This window comes from Hyaloscypha bicolor, assembly GCF_002865645.1.
Source record: "Hyaloscypha bicolor E unplaced genomic scaffold K444scaffold_87, whole genome shotgun sequence".
Lineage (NCBI taxonomy): Eukaryota > Fungi > Ascomycota > Leotiomycetes > Helotiales > Hyaloscyphaceae > Hyaloscypha > Hyaloscypha bicolor.
This window is the reverse complement of record NW_020194589.1, coordinates 2,961,960-2,987,056: the sequence shown is the minus strand read 5'-3', so window position 1 is coordinate 2,987,056 and position 25,097 is coordinate 2,961,960. Positions and strand designations below refer to the sequence as shown.

General features: G+C 48.3%; 9 protein-coding genes across 9 annotated transcripts; 3 read left to right on the top strand and 6 right to left on the bottom strand.

Annotated features, from left to right (window-relative positions):
• The first annotated feature begins 87 nt into the window (after positions 1–87).
• Positions 88–1,599, top strand: K444DRAFT_653375 (PEBP-like protein). Its single transcript, XM_024885874.1, has 2 exons — positions 88–624; positions 675–1,599. The coding sequence occupies exons 1-2, from the start codon at positions 93–95 to the stop codon at positions 1,427–1,429; spliced, it is 1,287 nt and encodes a 428-aa protein (XP_024736132.1). The 5' UTR covers positions 88–92; the 3' UTR covers positions 1,430–1,599.
• A 292-nt stretch (positions 1,600–1,891) lies between these two features.
• K444DRAFT_614015 (uncharacterized protein) lies at positions 1,892–2,841 on the bottom strand. The gene has a single exon (XM_024880459.1). It carries the CDS (start codon positions 2,630–2,632, stop codon positions 1,931–1,933), a length of 702 nt encoding a protein of 233 aa, XP_024736131.1. The 5' UTR covers positions 2,633–2,841; the 3' UTR covers positions 1,892–1,930.
• A 1,419-nt stretch (positions 2,842–4,260) lies between these two features.
• Positions 4,261–5,124, bottom strand: K444DRAFT_630841 (uncharacterized protein; the record flags this gene model as incomplete). The annotated part of the gene is made up of 2 exons (XM_024883267.1): positions 4,261–5,033; positions 5,085–5,124. 2 exons carry the CDS (start codon positions 5,122–5,124, stop codon positions 4,261–4,263), a joined length of 813 nt encoding a protein of 270 aa, XP_024736130.1.
• A 3,540-nt stretch (positions 5,125–8,664) lies between these two features.
• Positions 8,665–10,350, bottom strand: K444DRAFT_614013 (uncharacterized protein). Its single transcript, XM_024880458.1, has 3 exons — positions 10,115–10,350; positions 9,921–10,064; positions 8,665–9,871 (listed from the first exon to the last, which is right to left on the bottom strand). Exons 1-3 carry the CDS (start codon positions 10,175–10,177, stop codon positions 9,041–9,043), a joined length of 1,038 nt encoding a protein of 345 aa, XP_024736129.1. The 5' UTR covers positions 10,178–10,350; the 3' UTR covers positions 8,665–9,040.
• A 1,557-nt stretch (positions 10,351–11,907) lies between these two features.
• K444DRAFT_643875 (nuclear and cytoplasmic polyadenylated RNA-binding protein-like protein pub1) lies at positions 11,908–13,687 on the top strand (the record flags this gene model as incomplete). Its single annotated transcript, XM_024884902.1, has 4 exons — positions 11,908–12,297; positions 12,459–12,560; positions 12,610–13,257; positions 13,307–13,687. 4 exons carry the CDS (start codon positions 11,908–11,910, stop codon positions 13,685–13,687), a joined length of 1,521 nt encoding a protein of 506 aa, XP_024736128.1.
• A 1,366-nt stretch (positions 13,688–15,053) lies between these two features.
• Positions 15,054–15,463, bottom strand: K444DRAFT_427573 (uncharacterized protein). The gene is made up of 2 exons (XM_024872747.1): positions 15,214–15,463; positions 15,054–15,165 (listed from the first exon to the last, which is right to left on the bottom strand). The coding sequence occupies exons 1-2, from the start codon at positions 15,402–15,404 to the stop codon at positions 15,135–15,137; spliced, it is 222 nt and encodes a 73-aa protein (XP_024736127.1). The 5' UTR covers positions 15,405–15,463; the 3' UTR covers positions 15,054–15,134.
• Positions 15,464–19,196: 3,733 nt separating this feature from the next.
• On the top strand, positions 19,197–21,844 carry K444DRAFT_591389 (YjeF N-terminal domain-like protein). Its single transcript, XM_024878190.1, has 3 exons — positions 19,197–19,503; positions 19,564–20,672; positions 20,723–21,844. Exons 1-3 carry the CDS (start codon positions 19,386–19,388, stop codon positions 21,617–21,619), a joined length of 2,124 nt encoding a protein of 707 aa, XP_024736126.1. The 5' UTR covers positions 19,197–19,385; the 3' UTR covers positions 21,620–21,844.
• Positions 21,845–22,022: 178 nt separating this feature from the next.
• K444DRAFT_427470 (uncharacterized protein) lies at positions 22,023–22,648 on the bottom strand. Its single transcript, XM_024872746.1, has one exon. It carries the CDS (start codon positions 22,438–22,440, stop codon positions 22,120–22,122), a length of 321 nt encoding a protein of 106 aa, XP_024736125.1. The 5' UTR covers positions 22,441–22,648; the 3' UTR covers positions 22,023–22,119.
• A 483-nt stretch (positions 22,649–23,131) lies between these two features.
• K444DRAFT_725253 (uncharacterized protein) lies at positions 23,132–24,853 on the bottom strand. Its single transcript, XM_024888645.1, has one exon. The coding sequence runs from the start codon at positions 24,796–24,798 to the stop codon at positions 23,629–23,631; it is 1,170 nt and encodes a 389-aa protein (XP_024736124.1). The 5' UTR covers positions 24,799–24,853; the 3' UTR covers positions 23,132–23,628.
• Between the last annotated feature and the right edge of the window lie 244 nt (positions 24,854–25,097).

Below are 25,097 nucleotides of genomic sequence, written 5' to 3'. Positions count from 1 at the left end.
TTGAAGCTAGCCCAGAAAATTGTGGACGCTCGGCATCTTCCGCAATGCTTCGATAAATTTGAGAAGCATCAGCGACAACCATCACATCAACAATGTCAGGCTGTCAGAAGGCCGCAAGGCCATTAGCGCAATGTCTGCGGTCCTCTCAAGCTTTGTGCCAATCTGCAAGGGCGATTCGATTATTCACAAGATCTTCACGGTTGAGCGAGGAAGCTGTCACAGAAACAGCCTCCTTTACGACCACGCCCATCTATGACCCCGAGGCTGTGACGAGTTCGAAGGAAGAGAAGAAGCTGATGAAAACTGGGGTCTTCCCAATTGGATCAAGACGTCGTCGTGCAGCGATCAAGACATCGGAAAACATCCTTTTCGAGCAATTACCATACCAATGTTTTCAAGAAGCGCGGAAGGTTTTGCAGGCGGACAGGGAAGAGAAGCTGCAATTGATTGCAAAGGAGAGGTTACGGATTTCAAATCTGATAGCTACAGATCCTAAGAGCATTAATGGAGGAAGGAAGTTCAAGCAGGTCAGGCTGGATAGCATGAGGCGGCATCTGGAGTACTTGAAGATCCAGGCGGATATTAATGATCCGTTAATCAAGAAGAGGTTCGAGGATGGTCAAGGCATGCCTATCCTTTGGAGCTACTGGATTTGGAGTGCTAATTTCTTGCAGGGGACATGACCAAGCCTATCTACCGCTACCTTGCAGACAGGAAATGGCGAGATTACCAACGGAAGATCATCGTGCAGCGCATAGAGCAACTTGCCGTGGTCCCAGACGTCCTCCCATTCTTTGAACCTACAGCTGAGGTTCGTCTCGCATTTCGACAGAAGAATGTCCAGCCTGGCGAGTTCGTCGACTCTCGAATCAGCGAGGTTTCTGCAAGATTGAAGGTTCAGGTTTTCGATAAGGGGGAACGACTTGTCACCGTTGCTGTAGTTGACTCTGATGTCCCGATCGTTGACAAGGACTGGTTTGCCTCGAGATGCCATTATCTTGCTGCCAATATCCCTCTGTCGCCGACAGAAACCTCCCTTCCGCTTTCCAAGGCAACGGAGGGACAACTCATACACCCGTGGCTCCCAGCTTTCGCGCAGAAAGGTTCTCCATATCACCGCTACACTGTATTCGTGTTGCAACAGAAACCCGGACAGATACTTGACACTGCTACATTGAAGGAGAAGATTAAACGAGATGGATTTAGTATGAGGCGTTTCGTTGATAGAAATAACGTGACACCCATTGGAATGAGCATCTTCCGGAGTATCTGGGATGAGGGGACTGCTGGAGTTATGCAGAGAGCTGGTATCGAAGGCGCAGATATCGAGTTCAAGAGGAAGAAGGTTGTAGCGTTGAAGCCGAAGCAGAAAGCTAGAGGATGGGAGGCGAGACACGCCTCTGATAAGTATAAATCGCTGAGGAGATGATGATGTATGATAGGACTCGAAAGTTCTGAATGTACGATATTAACTTGGAATAACTAAATAAGTGCGAGGTTTCAATGTAGTCGGCTTTGTTTCATTGATTAGTACTTTGAAACGCGAGGCATCCGAAAGGCCCCACTTTACTTGGTACAATGATAAGTGTTACTTTTTGGTCTATCATGGAGCGGTAATTAAGTCACAAGCGTGTCCGATATCACAGCACGAGGATGTGATCGTACTGAGTCGACGCGGTACAATCACTTACGCCATCGGTGGGTTGACAAATTTCTTCACAGAGATACGGAAAACGAACGCTAGAGATAAATTCATCGATACTCTCAACTATGATATAGATGAGGGAGATCATCCAAACTCAACGAGGTAAATGCCAGCGCATATATCACACAGATCTTATATTAGATCTAGCAATCCATTCCACACGCTCATTTCATCCACTCCACAGTCTCCCTTCCCCAAATGCAATCCCTCAGTTCCTCACTAACGTCAACACCTCTCCTGCAACTCCAGCCCCTGAAGCTCAGGGCCATGAAGATAGTGGACTCCGGCGACCTCCTCTGAGTGAGCATAGTGAACCCCTGCGACCGGAGTAGGGGCAACAGGTCTCATCGCTAGATTTGGCCTCAACGTTAACCGGAAGAAGTGCTCATCCTTCTCGCACTTCACATCCCACTTCTCAGCCTTCATCTTGAACGGTTCTCCTGCCGCGAACCAGTGAACCAGCGACATCTCAACCCAGTCGTGTTGGAGGTCCCACGGGCATGCGAAGTAACGGTGTGAGTATACCGGCCCGAAGTTGACTCGTGATGTAAGGTGGATGACATACGGAACCTGGGGATCGAGAGGGTTGTTCTTCAGCGCCTCGAGTGTGAAGATGGGCGCGGGTACCGGTTTCAGGAATCGAGGGGAAGGTGGAGGAGGTGTGGCTGGAAGCGGAGGAACCTCGCTGTTTGGGTTGGTGATGCCACTGATGAGTGCAAGGAGGCGAGCAGACTCTTGCTTTCGTTCCCTGGCTTCTTCTTCGACGAAGTCTGCAAGGACTTGTCGACGAACTGCGAATGCTAGGAAGGATCGAAAAATTGCCTCATGGAGTTCTCGGTTCGGGTCGTTGTGAAGCTTGATGTTGCTGGCTACAGGGGCCGGGCCAGCGGCCTTGCAGCAGAAGATTCTTTGAGGGAAGTTTGCCATTGTTTATGAATGCTTTTGAAGTTGTTGAAGGAAGAAGTGCCGTGATATTCGAGGGGGTTTAAATGGCTTGGCGGTTGTAGTTCTCGTTGCTTTGAATAATCCTTTGATGATGTATTTCGCGGAAGTGTGACCGGGAGAGAAACTTGAATGATTCACAGACGAATATGTCGAGATCAATCACTAAATACTCGCCCCCTAAAAGAATATGCAACTGAGGGTGGAGATACGTTAGTAGTTTGAAGTTATTTGCTGGTTCGAGTCGCCACTTTGTAGATGCATTCCTTCCAAGAGTCACAGTAAGAGAAGCGTGAAATTATTCACAGACGACTCGTTTTGATAATTCACTGTTTATTGCGTCCCAAAATAGAAGGCGTGACGAGTAGGAGATGTTTTCTCGGAGCATGGTGGATGGTTCATTGTTCGAGATGTAAGTGGAACAGCTGACACAACAACCTTGAAGATTTTCTCAACGCTCTTCGGACGATCTGATGTATTTTCTTTCTCCCATGGAAGACACAGGCGTTGTATCGTGTCTTCGGCCAACTAGGATCAACAGTGTTTGAAAAAAATTAATTCAAACAGCGATCTCACGGAGCAGTTTATATATACTGCATTTTATGCAGGCATATTGATTGGGGGTTTCCGTTTTAACAAACAGCGGGGCTGTTGGTAAAGCTGTCAATATTTTCGATTTCCGAGTACATTGTTAGCAAAATTCAAAGCATGAGTCAGAACAATAGTTCCCGCCCACACGTAGAATAGAAGTCAGGCTCCTCGCCAACCTTGAATATTTCCTGTAATTGCGATGTCGGGTACTAAGGATGGAGTGATATTGATTACTAGTTGGCAACGAGATTTGTAGAGGTTCGAAGGTGGCAACCAAGTTTGTGTCATATTTTTGAGTTTCGGAAGAGCAAAGCAAAATCCTTCGAGTATATGTGAGTATTTTGCAGACTAGAAAGCCACTCGCGTCATAATTACTCATAAAAATACTCTTGCCTACCTGGCACTGTGCAAAACGAATGAGGGTGAATAAGGATTCACTCCCTTGCTTAGCTCAAAAGGGAGGGGAAAGTAAGTCCGGGCCGACGATTTTTACGAGAAGCAAAGGAGGGAAGCATTCATTCCTGGTTTTTGCTGTCGTTAGGCATTGTTCAAGAAAACCGAGGGATAAACAAGAATTCGCTTGTTAGCTAAGGTAGAGCACGAAAGGGGACGGTGAGAGCCGCCGAAGTTAAGCCGTGAAGCGAAAGTAAAAGGGGCTGACTTCGTGTTTATGCTTGTCCTGCATTACTGAGGCAAAGATATTAAAGGAGACAGAGATGAGGTCATTGTTCCAATTGGATAGTAGACATTGGATTTATTTTCATAGAGGTGAGGAGTAACTGCCCGCTGTGCCTTGGGTCGATTTGAGAAGTTAGGGAGTCAGAGATTGGAAACACTTGCTTCAGGCTAATTAGGAATACTTCGAGATTGTTTAAGGTCACAGTGGTAGGAGAGAAGTCCGAGTTACCGTTCACAGTGCATCTCAAACATTGAAATTGTAGGAGAGCTTTCTGAAAACCCAAGTACTCATTCTACTGGTCTATTCTAGAAGACGAATGGAAGCATTTCCTCGCTCGGGCCAATCAAGACTCCGAGTAGTACATGTTAATGCGTGCCAGATGCAAGTCCACATCTTCTCCTTTGCTTATCTTGCTAGAACTTAACCTTCTCGCAACCTCGTTAACCTCTTCCTTTCTGCCAAATGTGACCCTCTTGGAGACTTCGTCGAGGTCTTCCTCCTTCGCGTTCTTCAACTTCCTCTCAAACTCTTCAATCTCCCCCTGTCTCCCCTGACTAAACTTTCTAACCATGATCTGTCTCTTGTCCTGCGAGAATTGCTGCGGTGACAGCTCCGCCTTCTTCAATCCAACCCCTTCAATCTCCGTGCGTTCAAATTTTGACAGGTTGTAGCCATGACGATGCTCCTCGCAATTATACCAAGAACTAATGACGAGGTCGACCCGTTTGCTCTCCTTGAAGTACTCGAAGCCATCACGGCTGACCTCTCTGTACTTATTCGTAGAACTCATGCAGACAAAATAGCGGGCCTCGAGCCTTGGTAAGTGAAGCTCAAGAGAAGGGACTACTTCGATTAGGTGGTCAATAGAGTGAGCCACGATCAGCGCCCAATTTTCTGCCATGGAGATTCCCTTCGCTGCACCCTGCTTGAATTCCGCGAATACGTCGTTGTCGACCATGATTTGATCGACATTGTTGCAGCAGAAGATCGCCTTTGTTGGAATTCTGGCTCTGTGACGAATTTTCTTAGGTGCCGGGGGCGGACTTAAGTCGAAGTCGACAGATCGAGAGTGCTTGCCATTTTTTGGAGTTGATGGAGGGACAGCCTTCTCGCTGTCTATGGAAACAATTAGCCCAGAGACAATAAGACTACTCAAGAAGTGCGTACTAGGCGCCATCTTGCTCGAGCTCGAATCTTGCAAGTCCATTGCGTTGATGTTTGTTGTGGGTTAATAGTGAGGTTCGGGAGTCTTGTTGAAATTGAAAGCGGGGCGCTTACGAAAGGCTGGAGCTTTCCTACTTTAATAAAGTGAATTGCTTTATGGTATAGGCAGTGAATATTCCTTGGTTATAGAGTACATTGGAATTCAATAGCCTCAAATGTTTCGTTTAGTGTGAGTACATTAGTAATTTTCGTAAATTGAAGGGTGCATTTCAACCTGGACTGCTCTCAAATCTACCTAGTCTAGCAAGTACATTTAGTATTAAGATGCATTTTAAGGCCTTCAATATAATTCTAAAGGGGAAATTTGGGAACGCTTGCAATAGAGATTTGATAGCAGTTGGATAAACTTAAGGGGAGCGGACAACTTAAGCGAAGTTTACAGGTTCAGAGAAACCACCAAATTGTTTCAAGATCCGATCTTGATAGAAAGTAGCAAAAGACAGTTCCCAGATTGGAAATTGTTCTTTCCCACAAAGGCATGGTGCTAGACGAGTTTTCTTTTTGGTCTGCGTTATACCATAATGCTAGACGTTAGTTTGTCGTTTCTCGGAATTAACTTACGTCCTGTAGGTGAGATGTGAATTTACAGAAAGATCATAATTTGATATAAACGGCTACCGGGAGAGCGACTCATTCCGAAGTTCCGATGGAAACCGAGATCCTGAGCACACATCCAGACAGAGGTGGGATTGCTGCTCACAAGGAAACTCATTCCACTTAATTCTAACCGATTCTTTGGCTTGGTCCTCTAGGGATTGACACATCGATCTATTCTCTCAATGTTTAAAATCCCCCAATTTGTCATTTCTCCGTTGGCATGTTCAGGGAGGAGCTTGTAATGGGTTGTGATTCCAAGGTCAACAACTAAAAGCAATCCATTGATTATATTTCAAAGAACGAGAAGCATCTGCCCCCACTTTAGACTATGGCTCTCCTCGAGAAGGCAATCGATCGTCCCAAACACTAGAACAAACCCAATATTCAGAAAGAGATGCACGTAACCCAGCTCTACTCAATAAATTTCGATTCGTACGCATATCTGTCACAAGCCCCAGCTTGGCGTGAAGCGTAACTCAACTACGAGGACTGAACCAGACATTGAAGCGATTCAGTGCCATGCTCGCACAACTTAATCCGCGTAAAAACAAAACTCAATTCACGCCTCATTTGTTCAAACCATTCCTAATCGATGCCACGCAAGGTTCATAGCTTGTTTAGATGCGTGTAGTATAGATGACATGTCGATTCTTTAAGATTGGGGTTCTTATTGGCCTCATGATGACTTCTATGACCACATAAGCATCACATATCTTGTACTGGACTGTTCGTGCCAGGGATAGACCCCGCAATTCTTTGCATACAAAATCTCGATACAGTGCTGACGGCCAGTCGGTGGTCCGAAAGTCGTGGTGGGCATCCTTAAGTATTTGTCCACAGTGGTAAAACGAATCTGGAACGGGACCGGGATTTTGGTGCAAATTGATTTTGGAGATAGATTGGGTTTCTTTCAAGATAGTACTACAAGCCTGACTGAGGGTAAGTGGAGTGGTGTTCGGAATGAGACCACTCTTTGGTCTTGAGTACGAAGGGGTATGAAGAGAGACGTGAAAGTTCTCTTCTTATATCTTGTTGGAAGACACAAACGTGCCTGCAATTCATCTTGACTGTACTCACTAACTGTGATCAAAAATGACCGTAGAGTAGAGGCATTTGCGAACGGAATGGAACTTACCGTATGAAAAATGAGCTTGCTCCATTGTTCGGGGTTGGTTGAGTACATGGTGGGATGTTTTGGTAGGTAAAGAAGACGTTTGCGACTCGATCACTCAATACCTGCCACTTGACCTGTATGGTAAATATGGTCTTCATCATCAGCCATCACTAGAAAGCTCTTTCCATACCCCGATGATCCACAGGGCTCCAACTAGCAGAACGAATTTTTCATTAAACTATGATGAATGATGATGGAGGGTCATAAATAAACCGGGCCGCATCAATAAATAACATTCAACAGCAGCTCTAGGTTCAACCAAGCAAACGAGAGAGGAAGGATTCAATTATAGCTTATGATATGACTGCATGAATAAATGACACTCACCGCAGGTCTCAACGCAAACAAACGCAAAAAGAAAAGGAAGAGAATTAACCATACCTCATTAACAGACTTGCGAAGGGAAGTCGTAGAGAAAACCCCCGTGCTCCCTCATGTCGAAGCCTCAACATCCACAATTCTGCTGCAAAACCCGCCTCACCCCAACCTCAGCCACAAACTCACACCTCCTAACCTCCTTTCTCCTACCCCTGCCCACCGTTCTCCATCGCCATGCCCCTCCTCCAGCCCCGGCACATGCATCCAATCCACCTTACTCAACTGGTTCCTCTCTCCGCTCCTCCCCATCAACATATTACACCGCACATTCTCAACCCCTCCCATCACCAACAACTTCCATTACTAACCCCGAAGAACTCACCTTCTGCCCTCCATTTCTCACAGAGGCAAGCTACCACTAAAAGTAATAGAACTTGGAATCATCAATGATGTCGACAAACATACACACCATTTCTCACACCGCTATTTCGCTGAATTGGGGGGAGGCAGTTGGCATGAGAAGCAGATATTTCCCGAGGAGAGCTTTGCTGAGGTCGAATGGGAGAGGTTTGAAGAGAGGTGGAGGAAGGAACAGGGGTATTTGTCAGAAAAAGATAGTGAGCAGCGGAGCTGGGTTGGAGGAGCAGTCACTGAGTGGGCGAAAAGGGACGAGGCTGGTGAGTCAGGGAGGAAGAGGGGGTGATGGAAGTGTGGTAGCCATGGGTAGGGAGATTGGGTGGGTGGATGATGGTGAGGAATGAGGGCGTAGTCGACTGACTGGATGGTTTATTTAAGCCATTCCTCTCACCAATTGTACCGTTGTACACCGTGCTTCCCGTTCATCCAACGGTGCACCAATCGTGCGAATGTCCCACGTCATCTCCGTACATTCAGGAAGACCTCAGAGTTCTCTGGTCCAAGCCCTGAACTCCCACCAAACCTGACACTCCTCGCACCAGATCTTCTCGACACCCTGAGCCCGAGTCCAGGTCTCTCCATCTCCAAGGACCTCTCCTCCGCTTCCCGGAAACCTCAAGACCTTCTCCGCCTCCGCCTTCTCCACTTCCACATGCATCTGTCCTTTGATCATCTCTCTGCCCATGTTTTGCCGTAGCTCCTCCTCCTCTGGGGTCAACTGGGCGAAGTAGCGAGGTTCGGAGTGCTCTTGCTCGATAACCATTGGGGCGTCTGGCTGGTTGGCGAAAGACACCGGCTTCGAGCGCTTAACTTGTATGAGCATGATGTAGGGGTTGAATGTTGGGATTCTCGCGGGTTCAGTAGGTGTGGTGTTGGTAGTGAGGAGGGCGAGGAAGGGTGTGAGGACAGCGCCGAGAGACCTTGGGTTCTGGATATGGATCGTGTCATCTTGGAGGAGGTGCAGCAGGTGGGTCAGAGTGTGTGGGAGGGCGGAGGTACAGCAGAGAAGGTCGAAGGGGCGCACTGGCTGTTGGCCGGGGTTTCGTGGGGGTGGCATGTTGTGTGTTGAGGTAGTACTCTGAGCTTGCCCCATTGCCCACGACTGGTTCGGAGTTGGAAAATTATTGTCATATATAAACGGCGAAGGGATATTTCCATGTACGCAACTAATACTAGTAAACGTTCCTATCCCATTAAGAGTCTGACTATTTTTTGAGGCAGGGAGTACAGAACGCTGTGCCTCGCATTTGGTTGGGTGCAATGGAGGAAAGTTTGTGGGGCTGAATGATACAAGAAGCCTTGTGAATTCTCTAGAAACAACATGTACAATGAAATTTCATGGTCCTGCGCTTAGTTGTCAACGGCCTCAGGACGACTTGTTGACAGCGACCGCTTAGTCGTTTATTAAGAAAAACGCACTATCAAAATCACCATGATCCATCTCCCCACTACCGTCAAACCCATTATCGTCTCCTACAACAAACATATCCTCAAAGAGACTGTCCTCGCCTCCGGCGGTTCCAAAACCCAAGTTGTCCAAGTCCAGGTCCATATTATCACCACCATTACCCATGCCAAACAGAGCTTCTCCTTCTTTGTTCTCGTTGTTCGTATTATTGGCCATATTCGAGTCGGTTTGCATAGTGTTCATATTGAAATCCTGGGAGGCTGTTCCGAAAGTGGAGAGGTCAAACGCATGGGTCTGCGCCTGTGACGGGTCTTGGTTGGAGTCAGGAAGAGAGTAATCCATGTGTTCGAAATTCAGCTCCGAGTCACCAGTATTTTCATTGTCTGGCATATCAAACAGCAAATCGATCGAGTCTTGAGGCTCTGCAGTGCCAGGACCAGGGGAATTTGCAACGGCTTCCGTATTTATACCCAGACCAATTGGCTGGGAAGTCTTATCGTTCGACGGTGGTGTCAGAGCATGTTGATCTTTCAAATCTTCTGCAATTTTGACAATATCTTCTTTCGCAGGATCTTGGGTGGATGATAGGAAACCAGTCTCATCTGAAGTCTGTTTTTCGGGACTTTCAGGTTGTGTAGCCTCCTCTTTTATTGTCGACTCTTCAGCAGCATCCGTCATGGTAGCTTCCCCGTTCAGATCTAGATCTAGTTCTGGTATAGGCTCAACTTCTTCAACGATCGGGACTGGGTTCTCCAATGCCAGTCGCTTTGCTCGTAAGCCTTCAAGATCTCTTAACAGGACGGACTTTGCCCGAAGCTATATGTTTTGTCAGAGAGCTGCTTCCAGTGCGTATATCCATTCTTACGATATCACACTCCATTTCATCAAGGGCCAGGTGAAAGTTCTCAATGGTGCTCGGAATTGTAGAGGAGAGTCTGGTCTTTGCATTGGCAAGCGTCTTTCCTCCCTCCTTGTTAGAAGATCGAAGAGCTTTCCCGGTTTCTATGAGCTGGATCTGAGTTAGCTACCTCCCAAATTAGGGCAAGTTCTACAACTCACGATGGCATTGATCATGCTCTGCAAAACATCCAAGGGATGCTTTGTCCGCGGAGGCTGGGACATTCTGGGTCTCGATCGCGAGGGAATCAGAGGATGAGAGAGAAGATCAAGTATTAGGGAAAGCTTCCCCCGCTAACCAAATGCCATACACTTCTCTGGAGCGAGGTCGAGAAGGTTACTGGTAATTATTTCCCAGTCGCAAAGGCAGCCAAAGTTGAGGTGTCGTCAAAACGTCCGTGCAGGAGTGAAGCGTGCCGCTGCGCTAGGGGATGGGGAACTTTAATCTGATTTAACTTTGTTCGGCTAGCCGCTGCAGTGTCAGTGTCTGTATCATCCCGAGAACAAAAGAAATATCAGGCTAAAGAATGACTATCACAAGAAATATGAGGCTCAATAAGATATGTAGCTGGCATTGGGTCCCATTTTGCTAAATGGAACGAGATGGAAATTTCGGGCTCTTGAGCAAAGCTTTACTGTCACAACTTCCTCCCACGAACTGCAGGGGTAGAATTAAGAGAGCTTAGCCAGCATGAAAACCTGCTTTCACGGCTCTGTTCCTTATTGAAAAATCATTCAGTTTTGAATTTATTACTGCTAATTCTTACGAGCCAAGTTTCCCCAGATTCTCCTCCTTTTCCGGCCCACCCATTTCATGCACAAACCCCTGAGAGCTGCATCCTGCCTCAGAGAAGCCGTTCATATAATGAAGCTTGTCTGGAACACTGAAAACAATGCTACCTTGGCTTTCTTGGCTCTGAACAAGAAGGGCACGCGACTTGCAGGTCTCTGCAGCTGCATTATGCTTCGTATCAAGCTTCAAAGGGATAATTGCCAATTTGCCTTTTGAATTTCGTTTGTCGGGATCAGTCAGCTATCACGACATCCTTGCCGCCTGGCGTGCTTATGATATGCGGCTGGGTGCTGCTGTGAGCGCGCGCGTCGTGGTGTGAGAGCCGTGCGGATTCCGTGCTCTCCCTCTGCATCGGACTCTGCAACGTGCAGATGAAAGTTGATAGAAACATCATGCTATTGAAACACGCTCTGTGGCTGTTCCCGATGCTCAAAGGTGACCGTTATGAATTCAGATGTTCACAGCTTTCGGGCCATAAGATTTAATTGGAGCCTGTCTGTGCGGGAACCACGCGGATTGGGTGCTAGCGTGCTTCTGCGAACTTCTTTCGGTTCGCGATACTTTATCTTCTCTTTTCCTCCCCCACCTCAACTCCCACAGCGTTTCCATCATCGACCGGCGTCTGGAATCTCGAGCGGCTTTTCCCTCTCTCTTCCTCTCGTCCTTTTCGTGGTTCCTTTCTTCCATTCAGTCGGTCATCGTCCTCTCGTCATCATCGTCGTCACCTTCTTACTCTTTTCCCAGTCCTTTCGGTGTGTCGCAAGAGCTCCAAGTCGCGCACTTCGTTGTCTTGCTGCTCCTCTTCCTGCACAAGCACTCTCTCAAGCTCTGTAAGGCATCGCCTTCGGTCTCGTATTAACGACATTTCCTCGTGGTCGACATTCACCTGTTCGCGAGCCATTTTCGCACTTCGTCTGTCGATTTCGAGTCTTCGACCGCGCTTCTTATCGTTCGAGTCACACAAGACCACAATTGTCAGCTCGACTACACAAAGCTCATCCGCTTCCTTCCTCTGTGTATCTCGAGTTTTCTGATTCCTATCAGCAAGTTTTACAAAGTCAACTGAATTGCTTTGCAACTTTAATTTCACACCTCGCTCGTCTTTTCTCCGCAACTTCGGTTCAACTTCGATTCAATTTCTTCCTATCCGAACTTTTCTACTATGTCTGATAACAACGGCCCTCCTCCTACGAGCGCGCAGCTCCCCCCGCCTCCGCAGACGACTGCAGGTGCCCCGGGCTACGAAAATGGCCACAATGGTCAGACAAATCCCTCGCACATGCCACCGCCGCCTCTTCCTCCAGTTATCATCCCGCAAAATACGAACCCTATCCCGACTGCAATCACATCGCCTATGGGAGAGAATGGAGGTGTGATGTCACCCGATAGCGCTGGTGGATTTGTCCGACGTGCTGCCCCGGAGCCGAACAAGAGAGCCTTATACGTTGGAGGCCTTGATCCGAGGGTCACCGAGGATGTTCTACGTCAAATCTTTGAGACAACTGGCCATGTCCAGAACGTCAAAATCATTCCTGACAAGAATGTAGGTGCTGTCAGTATCAACTTTATCTACGTCAAGTCCTTTGAGAATTCCAGCGCCAAAGGCTGTGTCAAATTCTCTGTAAAATGGGATTTCACAAAATTCACCTTTGTTTCCTTCGTTCTTCAATCCATTCACCCATGCAATTTTTTCACATGCTAATCGCGGTCTAGTTTCAGTCGAAGGGATTTAACTACGGCTTTGTTGAGTACGACGATCCAGGAGCAGCAGAGAGAGCCATGCAAACTCTGAATGGTAGGCGTGTCCATCAGGCTGTGGGTATTCCTGTCTTTAGACCATTTCAGATTACTCACTCTCTCCTAGGAGATTCGTGTCAACTGGGCCTACCAGTCCAACACCTCAAACAAGGAAGACACTTCTAACCACTTCCACATCTTCGTCGGAGATCTGTCCAATGAAGTCAATGATGAGGTTCTTCTTCAAGCTTTCTCTGCATTTGGCTCGGTCTCTGAAGCTCGTGTTATGTGGGACATGAAGACTGGTCGCTCAAGAGGCTATGGTTTTGTTGCTTTCCGCGAACGCCAGGATGCTGAGAAGGCCTTGAGCTCTATGGATGGCGAATGGCTTGGTTCTCGAGCAATCCGCTGCAACTGGGCAAATCAGAAGGGACAGCCATCGATCTCCCAACAGCAAGCCATGTCTGCCATGGGAATGACTCCAACCACCCCTTTTGGCCATCACCACTTCCCAACCCACGGTGTTCAGAGCTATGACATGATTGTTCAGCAAACCCCCGCTTGGCAAACTACCTGCTATGTTGGCAACCTTACGCCCTACACCACCCAGAACGATCTCGTTCCCCTGTTCCAAAACTTCGGTTACGTTGTTGAGACTCGCTTCCAGGCCGACCGTGGCTTTGCTTTTGTCAAGATGGACACACATGAGAATGCAGCAATGGCCATCTGCCAGTTGAGCGGCTACAATGTCAACGGTCGTCCTCTCAAGTGCAGCGTAAGTTGATCAAAGCTATTGTTAACTTTATGTGCTAACTCGATTCCAGTGGGGTAAAGACAAGGCTCCTGCCCAGCCTGGCTTCGACGGATCCCAACAGGGATATAGCCCTCAAGGTGGACCCGCCCCTGGATACCCAGGAACTCCATCGGCTTACTTCCCTCAATATGGTGGTATGCCCCCACAAGCTGGTCCTCAGTCAGCCGGTCCAATGCCCACTCAGCAGTCCCCAGGTCAATTTCCTGGTCAACAAGGTGGTTATGGTGGACCCCCCGCCCAATCCCCAGGTCAATATGCTGGTCAGCAAATGGGATATGGTGGCTCTGCCAGCGCTGGTGGCTATGGCCGCGGTCAGCCAACCCCGAATCCCCAATGGAGTGCTCCTGCAGCTCAGAGCTTTGGCAATGGCTTTGGTGGTTATCAGGGCTAAGGTATCATTCTCGATCATATCTGGACCTTGATGTCAACATTGACGATTTGGGTGGCTTCATGGAGGATCATTTCGGGTTATCAATTTGGGCAGCGCATACTTTCTTTCTGCATCTGTTCCTGTGCTCGGGTCGTTCTTCTTCGACTAGGCCGATCTGCATGGTGCATAGGATTTTTTATTTGAAGATGCTCTTTCGATTACAAATTTCTGTGTTCATTAAGGTTGGAATGGGTGATTCAAGCGGTCGACAAAAAGTTGTTTTCCTTGGTTTGGTCGGCTCTTTGGAAACTCGGCATTTGATTGTGGCTCCATTCTCTCGCCTCTCGTCTCATGAGTCCACGAATCTACTTTTAGCGACTACCCAGTTTATTGGTCTGAACGTCTCGTTGCCGTTAGTGGAAGAAGTGGGTAGTTACATAAGGGTGTGTAGTCAGGCAGACTGTAATTGACACGACCTCGGGAGGTCTCTACGTAAACGATGCTGGTGACTTTGAACCTCTGGTGATCTCTTGAAGTGACCTGATTCTGTCGATAGACAAACCATATGCCATTGATTGGGAAATAATCAAATTTCCCGGTAGTTGGGAGGTTCTGCGCGAGTACTCGGAGGAGGACGGGAAGCTTAGCTGGGCTGTGTACCGAGATCCGGGGAAGAGTATCATAGTTTAACGGCGTGGGACGTCGATTATGGGTACGAGTTTGGTGAACAGTTATGGCTGCAATATGCGAGTATAAAGGGGGCCCAATTATGGGAAGAATTAGTAGTTAACGGTAGCTCGTTGACAGAGTATAGGCATGCGAAAGGGGAAGAGCTGTGGAAGGGGTACATGGAGGAAGGAAAGAACGAGGGGCGGTCGGACGAGGAGATGGCAAAGTCGTTTGCCTTGAAGACGTTCCCATTTACGCCAGATGTGGCGTTAGAGGAGAAGGAAGAGTAGAGACGAAATTAATGAATAGAAAAGAAGGATGTAAGATCTCATATGTAGATGAATCGAATTTAACGGATGAAAAAAATGAAAATGAATTTAACTAGCCCAAGCAAAGCTTTGGATTGCAGGTTCGTGAGAAAGCGGGGCCCCCCCTGGGGCGCTTGGTGTGAGTTGAGAGACGTAGTTCGCGTGACTGGCGGAGGGCAACAGATAGAGTGTGGTACCACACACACGCACGAGGAGGGTGACTCGACAGGGCTCGCCCCAGCAACAAGCAACAGTAGAACCTCGGCCTGACGGATAAGGAAGCAACAGATAGACGTGGGCTTCGCACACAACGCAACAATAGAAGTCATAGGATGACAGCAACACTAGAACCTCATAAATGAGGAAGCAACGGGTGAGGGTCTTCGACCAAGCAGCAGGAGAGAGGTCGTGTCGTCGACGGGCTTCTCGCGCTCAACGGGGCAGCAACGCAGTTGCAGATACTCGGGTTCCAGGAAAAAGGTGCCAGCGTTTTATATATGATTCCCCTGGAACGCTGGAACGCTGGAACGTAAGTAACTGCGCAGCGGAAAGAGACAAAGACTCGATTACCAATTCCTTTTTGTCGAACACTTAATTGGCCCCTGGAACGTGCGTGGATGTAGTACGTGCCAGACAGGATTTAGCGTGGAACGCGATCTGAAAGACTGTGTCCAGCTGTAACGCAGTGGAGGCATGGATGGAGGGCCAACTGCGGTGGCGCTAGTGACATACAGCTGGACGCAGCTGATAAACGATACCATGCGAATGGTGTGTCCATCTGTAACAAGCGAGGCACGTCAGTGATGAGTATATAGGGAACGCATTCCCGTTGATGTTAGATTTGGATTGACTTGAACGTGCGGATGATAACACTAGTTCTAACCCGATTTGGACTAGCACGGCGCCACCGAAAACGCGGTTTCCCATGACTGTCGCGAAACACCTCGAGAAAAGCGAAGGACGACCTCGAAAGCTCTATTCCAGCTCTGCTTGATGGATTAACCGCAATTCTCAAGCTCCCCTCGATCAATTGTATGCCGGCTGGCTGGATCCGCTTTCCAGTCTTCTCTCTTGCCACTCGAGGACAGCTTGCGAGTTGCTGGAAAGCGTGGACACCCCTTTATCGACACTCTACTTCCAATGCACCGACTACGAGAGTCCCATACTCTTCGATTGCAGACGCCATGTTAAGCCGTGCAGCCAAGGCAGCGCCGCCTTCGAATGATCTTGCGAAACAACTCTTCCCGTCCAGCAGTCCTGCTCAAAATGGCAACATCCAGGAGCAATTCAAGAAGGCCCGTCAGTCACAATCTATCGGTGCCTTTACTGGATATACGAACCCTGCAAACCCGCTCCGTGCGAAAACACCAAACATCAAGCCATCTATCAAGAGAAAATCTCCGAGCTTCACATCGATCCCAACAAAATCTGCCTTGTCTTCGGTCCTGACCAAGCAAGATTCCTTCCAGTACTCGCCTGATACCATTGACCTTACACAAGAAGCTCCGGTTCCGTCCAAGCTTCCTGCCTCGAGCCACCATGGCGTCCTTTTCGACGAGAATGACTTTGACGACGATGCCGACCTTGATCTTGATATGGACTTCGAATTCCCCACGTCCATGGCAGCGCCACCCAAGCCTTCTTCTCAAAAGTTGACAGCTCCACCCCCATCACCATACACCCTTCCAAAATTACTACACCAAAATAACCAGCCAAGCTCATCGCAAAATCTCCCAAGCAGTGCAGTTTCATGGTCGTCGTCTTCGCCATCCCATCGATTGCCTGCAACCGCATCATCCGTTACACAACAGCAGGGAAAACACCCATTATCAAAAGTCACCGAGCCTAGTACTCGGCCTGCTAAGCGCAGAACACTGCCGTGGCTTCAGGAGCAAGCAGAAAAGGATCAGGCTGCTGCTGTATTGGAAGAAAAGGACGATGCTATGGCATCTCTTGCGGCGTCTGGGTCTTCGCAGCGTAAGACCTGCTTCCGGTGCAAAAAGGATGATCATTATACGAAGGATTGCCCAAATCCGGGTAACGGCCAAGCAACCAAATGGGATTTCACACCTCACGCTAAAGACAAGCATTTGCCCTGGAACACCACCGGCAGTGCAATTGCAGAAGAAAAGAAGAAGTTCAAGGACAAACAGAAAGCGGCAAAAAAGTCGGGGGACGCTGAGATGGAGGGTTACAATGGCAAAAAGAAAGTGAAAGCTGTTATGACGCCAATCAGCCTTAGCTCAGAGCAGAACAGAGTCCTCGAATTGGTCGTGAATCAATCGAAAAGTGTATTCTTCACTGGATCTGCTGGAACGGGCAAATCGGTTTTGATGCGAGCCATCATTGACAATTTGAAGAAGAAGTACTCGCGAGAGCCTGACCGTGTGGCCGTTACCGCTTCTACAGGTTTGGCTGCCTGCAACATTGGCGGTGTCACATTGCATAGCTTTGGTGGAATTGGACTTGGTAAGGAGGATGTGCCACAGCTGGTAAAGAAGATCAGGCGAAATCAGAAAGCGAAGAATCGCTGGATAAAAACGAAGATCTTGATCATTGACGAGATTTCTATGGTGGATGGTGACCTGTTCGACAAACTCGAAGGAATCGCTAGAACCATGCGCAACAATGGTCGACCATTTGGAGGGATCCAACTTGTTATTACTGGCGATTTCTTCCAGCTGCCACCAGTACCGGATTATGACAGCAAGGCGAGAGGAGTCAAATTTGCGTTTGATGCCGGCACGTGGTCTACTGCTATTCATCACACAATTGGACTGACGGAAGTTTTCCGTCAAAAGGATCCCGGTACAACTTCTACCATCTCTGACAATGAGTACATGGCTGACGTGAAGATAGTATTTGCTAACATGCTCAACGAAATGCGACTGGGGAAGATCACCAATGACACGGTGGCAGCATTTCGCAAGATGAGCCGCAGAATCAACTATGAAGACAGCTTAGAGGCAACCGAGCTGTACGTTCAAGTCCCATTTTTTGCGTTTGGAAAGGCTGACAATGTGGTAGCTTCCCGACTAGAAACGAGGTCGAGAACTCCAATGCCATGAAGATGCGTGCATTGGTTGGAAAGCTCTACAAATACGACGCAATCGACACTGGAACTATTACGGATTTGGCGATGCGTGAAAAATTACTGGCCAACATGATGGCACCGAAGACCCTAGAATTGAAGAAAGGCGCACAAGTGATGCTTATCAAGAACATAGATGATGCGCTGGTCAACGGCTCCCTTGGAAAGGTAATTGCCTTCATGGATGAGAAGACTTTTGAGATCTATCAGAACAACGAAGAATTGTTCCGTGATGATATTACACCGGAAGACATTGAGGAGATGGACGAGGAAACGCGTACTCGCTTTTCGAGCATCAAAGCCAAGTTTTCCTCTAAAAAGGAGTTCTCTGCAGCTGCTGGGATCGACTTGCCTCTCGTGCAGTTTTCTCTTGCCGATGGAACCAGCAGGGCAATGCTTGTCCAGCCTGAAGAATGGAAGGTTGAACTCCCAACTGGTGAAGTTCAGGCCCAACGACAACAAATACCACTCATCCTTGCATGGGCTCTTTCGATCCACAAGGCACAAGGTCAGACTCTTGAGCGTGTCAAGATAGATCTTAAGAGAGTATTCGAAAAAGGTCAAGCCTATGTCGCCCTCAGTCGAGCAACTACCCAAGCTGGTCTCGAAGTGCATAATTTCGACAAGAAAAAAGTTATGGCACATCCAAGGGTAGCACAGTTTTACGACAGCCTGTACAGTGTCAATCAAGCCATGGAGCATCCGAAGGTGGTCAAACCGCCAGCTACGAAGAAAGCCAAGTCATACGAAGAGGAGTATATGAAGGAGCAGGCGAGTGGTTGGGAATATGACGAGGACGAGCATCAGGAAGCAGCCAGGGCTGCTTATGGTTGAGCGGGTTGTGTTGATTCTGCAGCAGTATATCAAAGCATTGTTTGGCGTTTGCGGTCGGTTTGCTCTGTCTAGACTTATGATCTTGCATTGGACTGTAGAAATGCAGTTTGGGAGAGGGGTGGCAGTTGGAAGGAGTCCAACGGATTTGAAGAAGTTATAATTAGAGCAGCTGCTATCAGGTATAGGCCTGCTTGGCATCCACCTTCAGAGGTCGAAGTCAGCATAGATGTGCTCACCAAACACAATTTGGTGATCTTTAAAAAGCAAGGGAAAACTTCAAGATTGCGAGATCATTGTATGAACAAACTTTTGGCACTAACCCCAAGTCCTGAACTGAAGTTCTCTCATTGTCCCGAGGAGGAATTGCACAATCATTGCTTAAGTGAACACGGGATTCGCAACCATGTAAGACTATTTCAAAATTGCAAGTATTAAAGCGTGTCCCCACACTTCATGCTCTTTGTCCTAGTTCACCTTTTTCAATATATCTTACCAGGACTTGAAAAGGTCGAGACGAAGTAAAGAAATCCGAACGAGGCTTATCGATAAGAGGAGGTCCGAGCGCGAAAGAGGTGATCGAACACCGGGGGAATATGTACTTGGTCTTAGACCTCGCATCCCCCTCAAAGCTTATTCTCACCACGTCAACTATTCTGCAGACTGCAGGAGACCGCCTTCAGTCCTACAACCAAACTTCCCAGCAAACATCTGGTCGCCACCCACAACATATTTCAGCTTTTTAGCTCCACTCCCATTGTATGACAGGATTAGGGCACAAAAGATCTGACACGGTGGGACAAACGACACCAATCCCAACATGTCGAACACCTTCATTGGGCTCACCATGTTGGTGACGCTCAGCTCTCCGCCGGGAGCTCAGCTAAGAGGGGTAGTCAGTGGCATTGAGCCCGGCAAGAGCTTGACCTTGCGAAATGGTGAGACATTTCTTCGCGCATCGAGCTCAATCCTGAACCATGCTAACTTTTTTGCTTCAGTCACATGTCCAGCTAACGGCAAATACGTCCCCGAGTTCGCAATCAATGCTGCAGAGATTGTAGAGTTGGTTGAAGCTGGCAATGAGAATCTTCAGGCGAATGAGCCAGCTCCGCCGAAAGCTACTCCAGTCCCCCAACCAACAAAGACATTCGAAGATCCAGCCATCCTGAGTGTAGGCAAGCGACCAACGCCAGTCAGTCGACCTTCTATACCGAATCAATGGACCTCTACATCAATGGAACGGGTCGAGTCGTCAAGAACTGCTACGGGTAGGGAGGAGAGGCCAGTGGTTAACCATGTACCACCCCCTGCTGCACAATTAGTAGAGCCCATGCAGAAGATCAGTGTGGTAGAAGATGAGGCAGGTAATGCACAAGCTGTAACCTTGGAGGAACTAGATGGAGCGGCACACATAGCCTTTGCGCAACCAAGTGCAAAAGTCCAAGGAAAGAGAGCACGAAAACGGAAGGGTAGAAAGGAGAGGGAGGAGACGCCACAAGATCCTACCATTACTGTCACACCTGTGAAGGAGATCACGAAGACGAAAGGTTGGAGACAAACGCCGTTACTGGATGCGAAGGGCTGGAGACAAACACCATTGCTCGAACCTAACCCGTCGTTTCAACCCTTTTCTACGCTGAAGAAGAAGGGGCGGAGAAATGGGAAGACTGAGGAGAACGGCTGGGCGACAGAGGATGCTACGGATGTGCAAGAGATGGGCGATTTTGACTTTGAAGGCAGCCTGGCCAAGTTCGACAAGAAGACGGTCTTCAATCAAATACAAGCTGAGGATACAATTGCCGAGGATGATCGGTTGGTCGCGCACAACAGATTGCCAAGGGCAAAGCCTGGCACAGCAGGTGGCAAGAATCTTCATCCTACGGAGAATGTTCTTGATATGCCTAATGGCAGAGTTGACCGCGATGCTTGGAAGAGCGAGGCTGGAGATAGCGAGGTCGAGGAGAGGACAAGTCAGCGAGATACTGGCAGCGGTAGGACCTCTCGTAGAGGTGGTAGGGCGGAGAGCAAGTTGGGCAACAATCATCGACCTGTTTCTCGAAAGGGAAGTGCTGGTATTCCCGGCATTCAGCCAGCTCGTACACTTTCAGTAGGTTTCTCACCTCTATTTAAATGTTGCCTTGTCCTGACAATTCGCAGATTCCAACGCCAGCCGCGAAGCCTGCTTTCTTCCTTGTCCCGTCTGATCGCCGTTGTGAGCCTATCTCAGCTTTGCAGATGCTCAATCTTGAAAACATTGCAGACAACGAGCTGGGCTTGTCGGAAGATATGATGACGGAAAATTCTGGTCGTGGTATCGCTGAAGTTGCTTTGTCGGCTCTGAACACCGGTGGACGAGGCTTGACCCAAGGAAAGGCTTCCTATGTTCCAACTGTTGTCGTCTATGCAGGAAACAACAAGAGCGGTATGCGAGCAGTAGCAGCTGGTCGACACATTCGAAACCACAGCCTCAATGTCGTTGTTTGCGTCCTTGGCCTTGAACGGGAGTCGGAACTCCTGGTTGGACTGAGACGTCAAATCAAGGTCTTCCGCGGCTTCGGAGGCAAGATCGTCAACAAGGTCGAGCTTCTTGAATTTACCAAGTCTCTTGACGCTCCAATTGAACTTATAATCGACGGTCTCCTGGGCCTTACAATATCTTTCGAAGAACTGAGAACAGGCGATCAAGCCACAGCTTACGAACTCATCGAATGGGCAAATCGAAGCAAAGCTTCAGTCCTAGCCATTGATATCCCTACAGGCATCGATCCTACATCTGGTAAAGTCAGCATTATTGATGGAAGACAGCTTTACATTCACTCCAAGTATGTTGTAGCTATGGGAGCTCCAAAGAAGGGTCTACTCGAGACGATGGCTTTGGGTGAGGGAGTTGTGGATGAGGACGGTATTGTCTCGGGCAACGAGTGGCAGCTCTTCGTCGCTGATATTGGTCTTGGAGCTGCGGTGTGGAAGAAGGCTGGCACGAAGATTAGGAGAGGAGTTGAATTTGAGGGGAGCTGGGTTCTGGGTATGCGGTTTCAAGGTGGAGCGGAGTGAAAAGTTCTAGGGCCGCAGACATAAAGATTATGGGGATGGGGATGGGTTTGTTTACCTGGTTAAGCTTTAGCATGGCGTTTCAATCAATGGGGGTGGATGGATAATGGTGCATTGCCAGGCGCTGATGGATGGGGCCAGTCTCTAGAATTACTCGAGAGCTTGGCTTTGGCCCTTGGCGAGTTGATCGAAATGAATATTGACGAATGCAGGTCCTGGGTCGTCTCTGGTCTTTCCCTATGTTGTAATGCCCACCAATGAGCGAGTGCTCTGCCGAATTTGTTCCGAAGATTTGAAGACTGATTCATTTCTCAAATATCCTGTCAGATTGGCGGAAGTGCGATCGAAGGAATAGAACTCTAAAAGGTACCATAAACACTGAGTGGGAGACTGAACTTTGTTTGGAGCCGAGCTGGTCGTCGAAGGTAACTTTTTCAATTAAGCAATCCCTCGATCCAGTCAAATCCCTTCTGCTTCAGCACTGCCCCGCTTCTTTATATCTCTCATCTTTGAAGGCGGTCCTCAGCGTCTCCTTTGCTTATACCGCGAAACTCTAAACCCCTATCTAATTCCCGCCTCCCTCCCTCAGGAGTACCGTCAGCCAGTCTCCTCAACACTTTCTTGTGCATATTTATCATACACCATATTATGAAAGTCATGTAAAGAATGAGGATAGCCATCATGATTAAGAGAAACCTTGTATACGACGTATGCAAAGATCCGTGACGAAGTCGAGATATTGTCCACACTCTAGAGGTGGTTCGAAGGGATTTGACCCCGGTGGCTTCGTTTTCAAAACATGCCAGAACTTTTGCAAACTCCATAAAGAGTTAAGGGGATCTGAAAAGTAGCCCATTGGTAGATAAGTTATCTGATTTGCATGTCAGTGACCTCTTAAGAAATGACAGGGATGAAAGACTGAAAGTGTGGCCTACAATTCGGCCGAAAGTGAAGCTAAGCTATGAAATTATGGATATGATGTCGAGGAATCCAGATTATGAACGTTAGGAACAAAGTGATGCTATGTATGAGGAGACATGAAAGGGAAGACCTTATAGAAAAGGATGCGAAATGGTGGGAATGGGAATGGGAATGCAGCTCCTCGAGAATGTCGGTCCCACCTTAAGAAACCTGACTGACGCTGACCCTTTACCCGATTCTAGCTAGAACTGGCTGAGGCCACGGAGCCAACGTCGAGCGTCGCAAAATTTCGAACCTCTTACATATGCACAGGAGGATGCGCTCGGTGAGCATGGGATCGTCAAGATTAAGAGCGTATACAAAAGCTCCAGCGCAAGAAATTGCGTACCCAAGGTGAGAGTACAAACCCCAAATAGGAGCCTGTAACAATCCTGCCATCAACTTGCGGGATTAGAATAACAAGAACAAACTCGAAGACTGCACAACCGAAGGAGCAATTGTCCTCCACCAAGCAAGCCATCAAGCAGGGTGCGGCCGCACAAACCACGAAGCAAAACTTAGCAGCACAGCATATCATTTGCTAGCCCATGGAGAGCCTTTTGAATGATTTGGTTATTATACGCAAAGGTGTGGTATTGTGTATTCCTTTGATAGTGCTTGAAGCTCTTCATCCACGCCTCACTCACGTTTTTACTACCGGAATACTAGGGGTTTTCCCTCCCTCGTCTACCCTAGCGCACTAGGCATGGAGCACTACTCAGGAAACAGCTATATGCGCATTAGAACCTCGATTGTTTTTAGAGACCTGGAAGACTTGAAAACATTTTCCTCCGGTTCATTTCCTTTCGACTTGTGGGGAGTAGAACTTCCGGAATGACCATCATGTTCAAAAATGCCTTTTTGCTATTCTATCAAAATCAACGGCCGCGCTCTCCTACCATAAGTACCCACCAGCCTCCTTCCCATCCACCCGCCCTTGGGGTTTTGGAAAAACGATTTTCACTAATCCAAAAATCCGCCATGAGACCCCTCGGCCGAAGGAAAGGACGCGCAAGTGTTGGGCACACACTCCCCAGGTTCCTTCCGCTTGCTTACTCGCACGGCGGCAAAGCACCATGCACCCACCTATCCAACACAAATCTCTCCGCAGAACCAGAAGCAATACACCTATTAATCGCAGAAGAAATCGACCACCTCGCCTGACGAATCTGTCTCTCACTCTCACACCCTTCACTCGGTAAGTCAAACAAATGATCCTTTCTGTGCCCACCGTGGACCTGCTCAATCATAACAGTATACGTCAAAACAACCTGGCCACCACTCGCAGAATCTGTCCTCTTCTCCCTCAACCCTATTGTCGTCCCATCAGGACCTCGAATACAGACTTCGGGCAGCTGGAACGACCACTTGTGCGCTGGGATCGTGCTTTCCCAACGAGTACGAATGTGGTCAACATCCTGTCCGAATACTGCGCGAAGATAGTGGTTCCGCTCATCAAGCGCTTTATCGACTTCGTGTTGAGCGATTTGCTCGAGGAGTCCTTGGTACACTTCTCTTTCATTTGGTCTCGTTGGCGGGGGCGAAGATGCGTTAAGAGGTGAGATTGTCAGCACCCTTTTAAGTTTCATTGTCGTTTTCAAGATGTTGCCTTGTTCTGAGACTTGATGCGTGCTTTTAAGCTTTACTTCGAGGGTTCGTTGCACACGCAGGCGGTTTCCGTCGGCATCGAGACCTTGGACGTCGAGTTCGATGTGAGAGAGGCGGCTAGAGCCATTTTGGTTTTGATATCTGAGGGCGTCTCTGAATGGCTGTGCATTGAGTCCGTCCCAAACGACGGACTTTGGGCTTCCATCGTGCATCGAGCGGTCTAAGGTTGGAGAATCGTGTCCCCAAGTGATATCCTCTACCTGCACATCCGACTTGGAACCGCTTGGAGACCAAGTTGCTCTCTCGTTCCAAGGTCGAACTTTGCGATTGCGGAGCCAGTTTAGATGTTTTTCGATTAGTTCGGTTCTTTCTAGTTGCGCCTGGGTTTGCATATCGCCTCGTTCTTCAATCAGTTGCGAGTCCTTCATATTGTGAGTTGTGTTAAATCCAGTAGACTGGTTTTCTTCGTCTGATTTAATTGGTTTAATTGAATTGGGCACCACCGGCGATTTATACTTCTTGCCTTCTGAGCCAACAAAAGTAACGGCTCCAGTGTCCGCAGGGACTGTCGTTGAGCGTTCGTACAATGTCTCTGGAAGTGCATTATCCGCCATTTAGAGCGATCGAGAATATGGATCATGAATTATCCCCAGCGAAATCAAGGCTACTCCAAGATATTTGAGGTACCCAAAATGAAAGAGGCGAGAGTGAGACGTTCTCGCTGTGAACGTCAACAATTCTTTGTTTTCAAATTGAGGCGACCTCGGTGACGGCACAATCAACAAAGAAATTCACTTCCCGAAGGCGGTGAATTGATTTTAGTCGACTAATTCCGTCACCGTAGATAGGAACTCATCTCGAGGTGGACAGAAAAGTGGCACTCATTCTCAATATCCCCCAGTCAACCAGGACA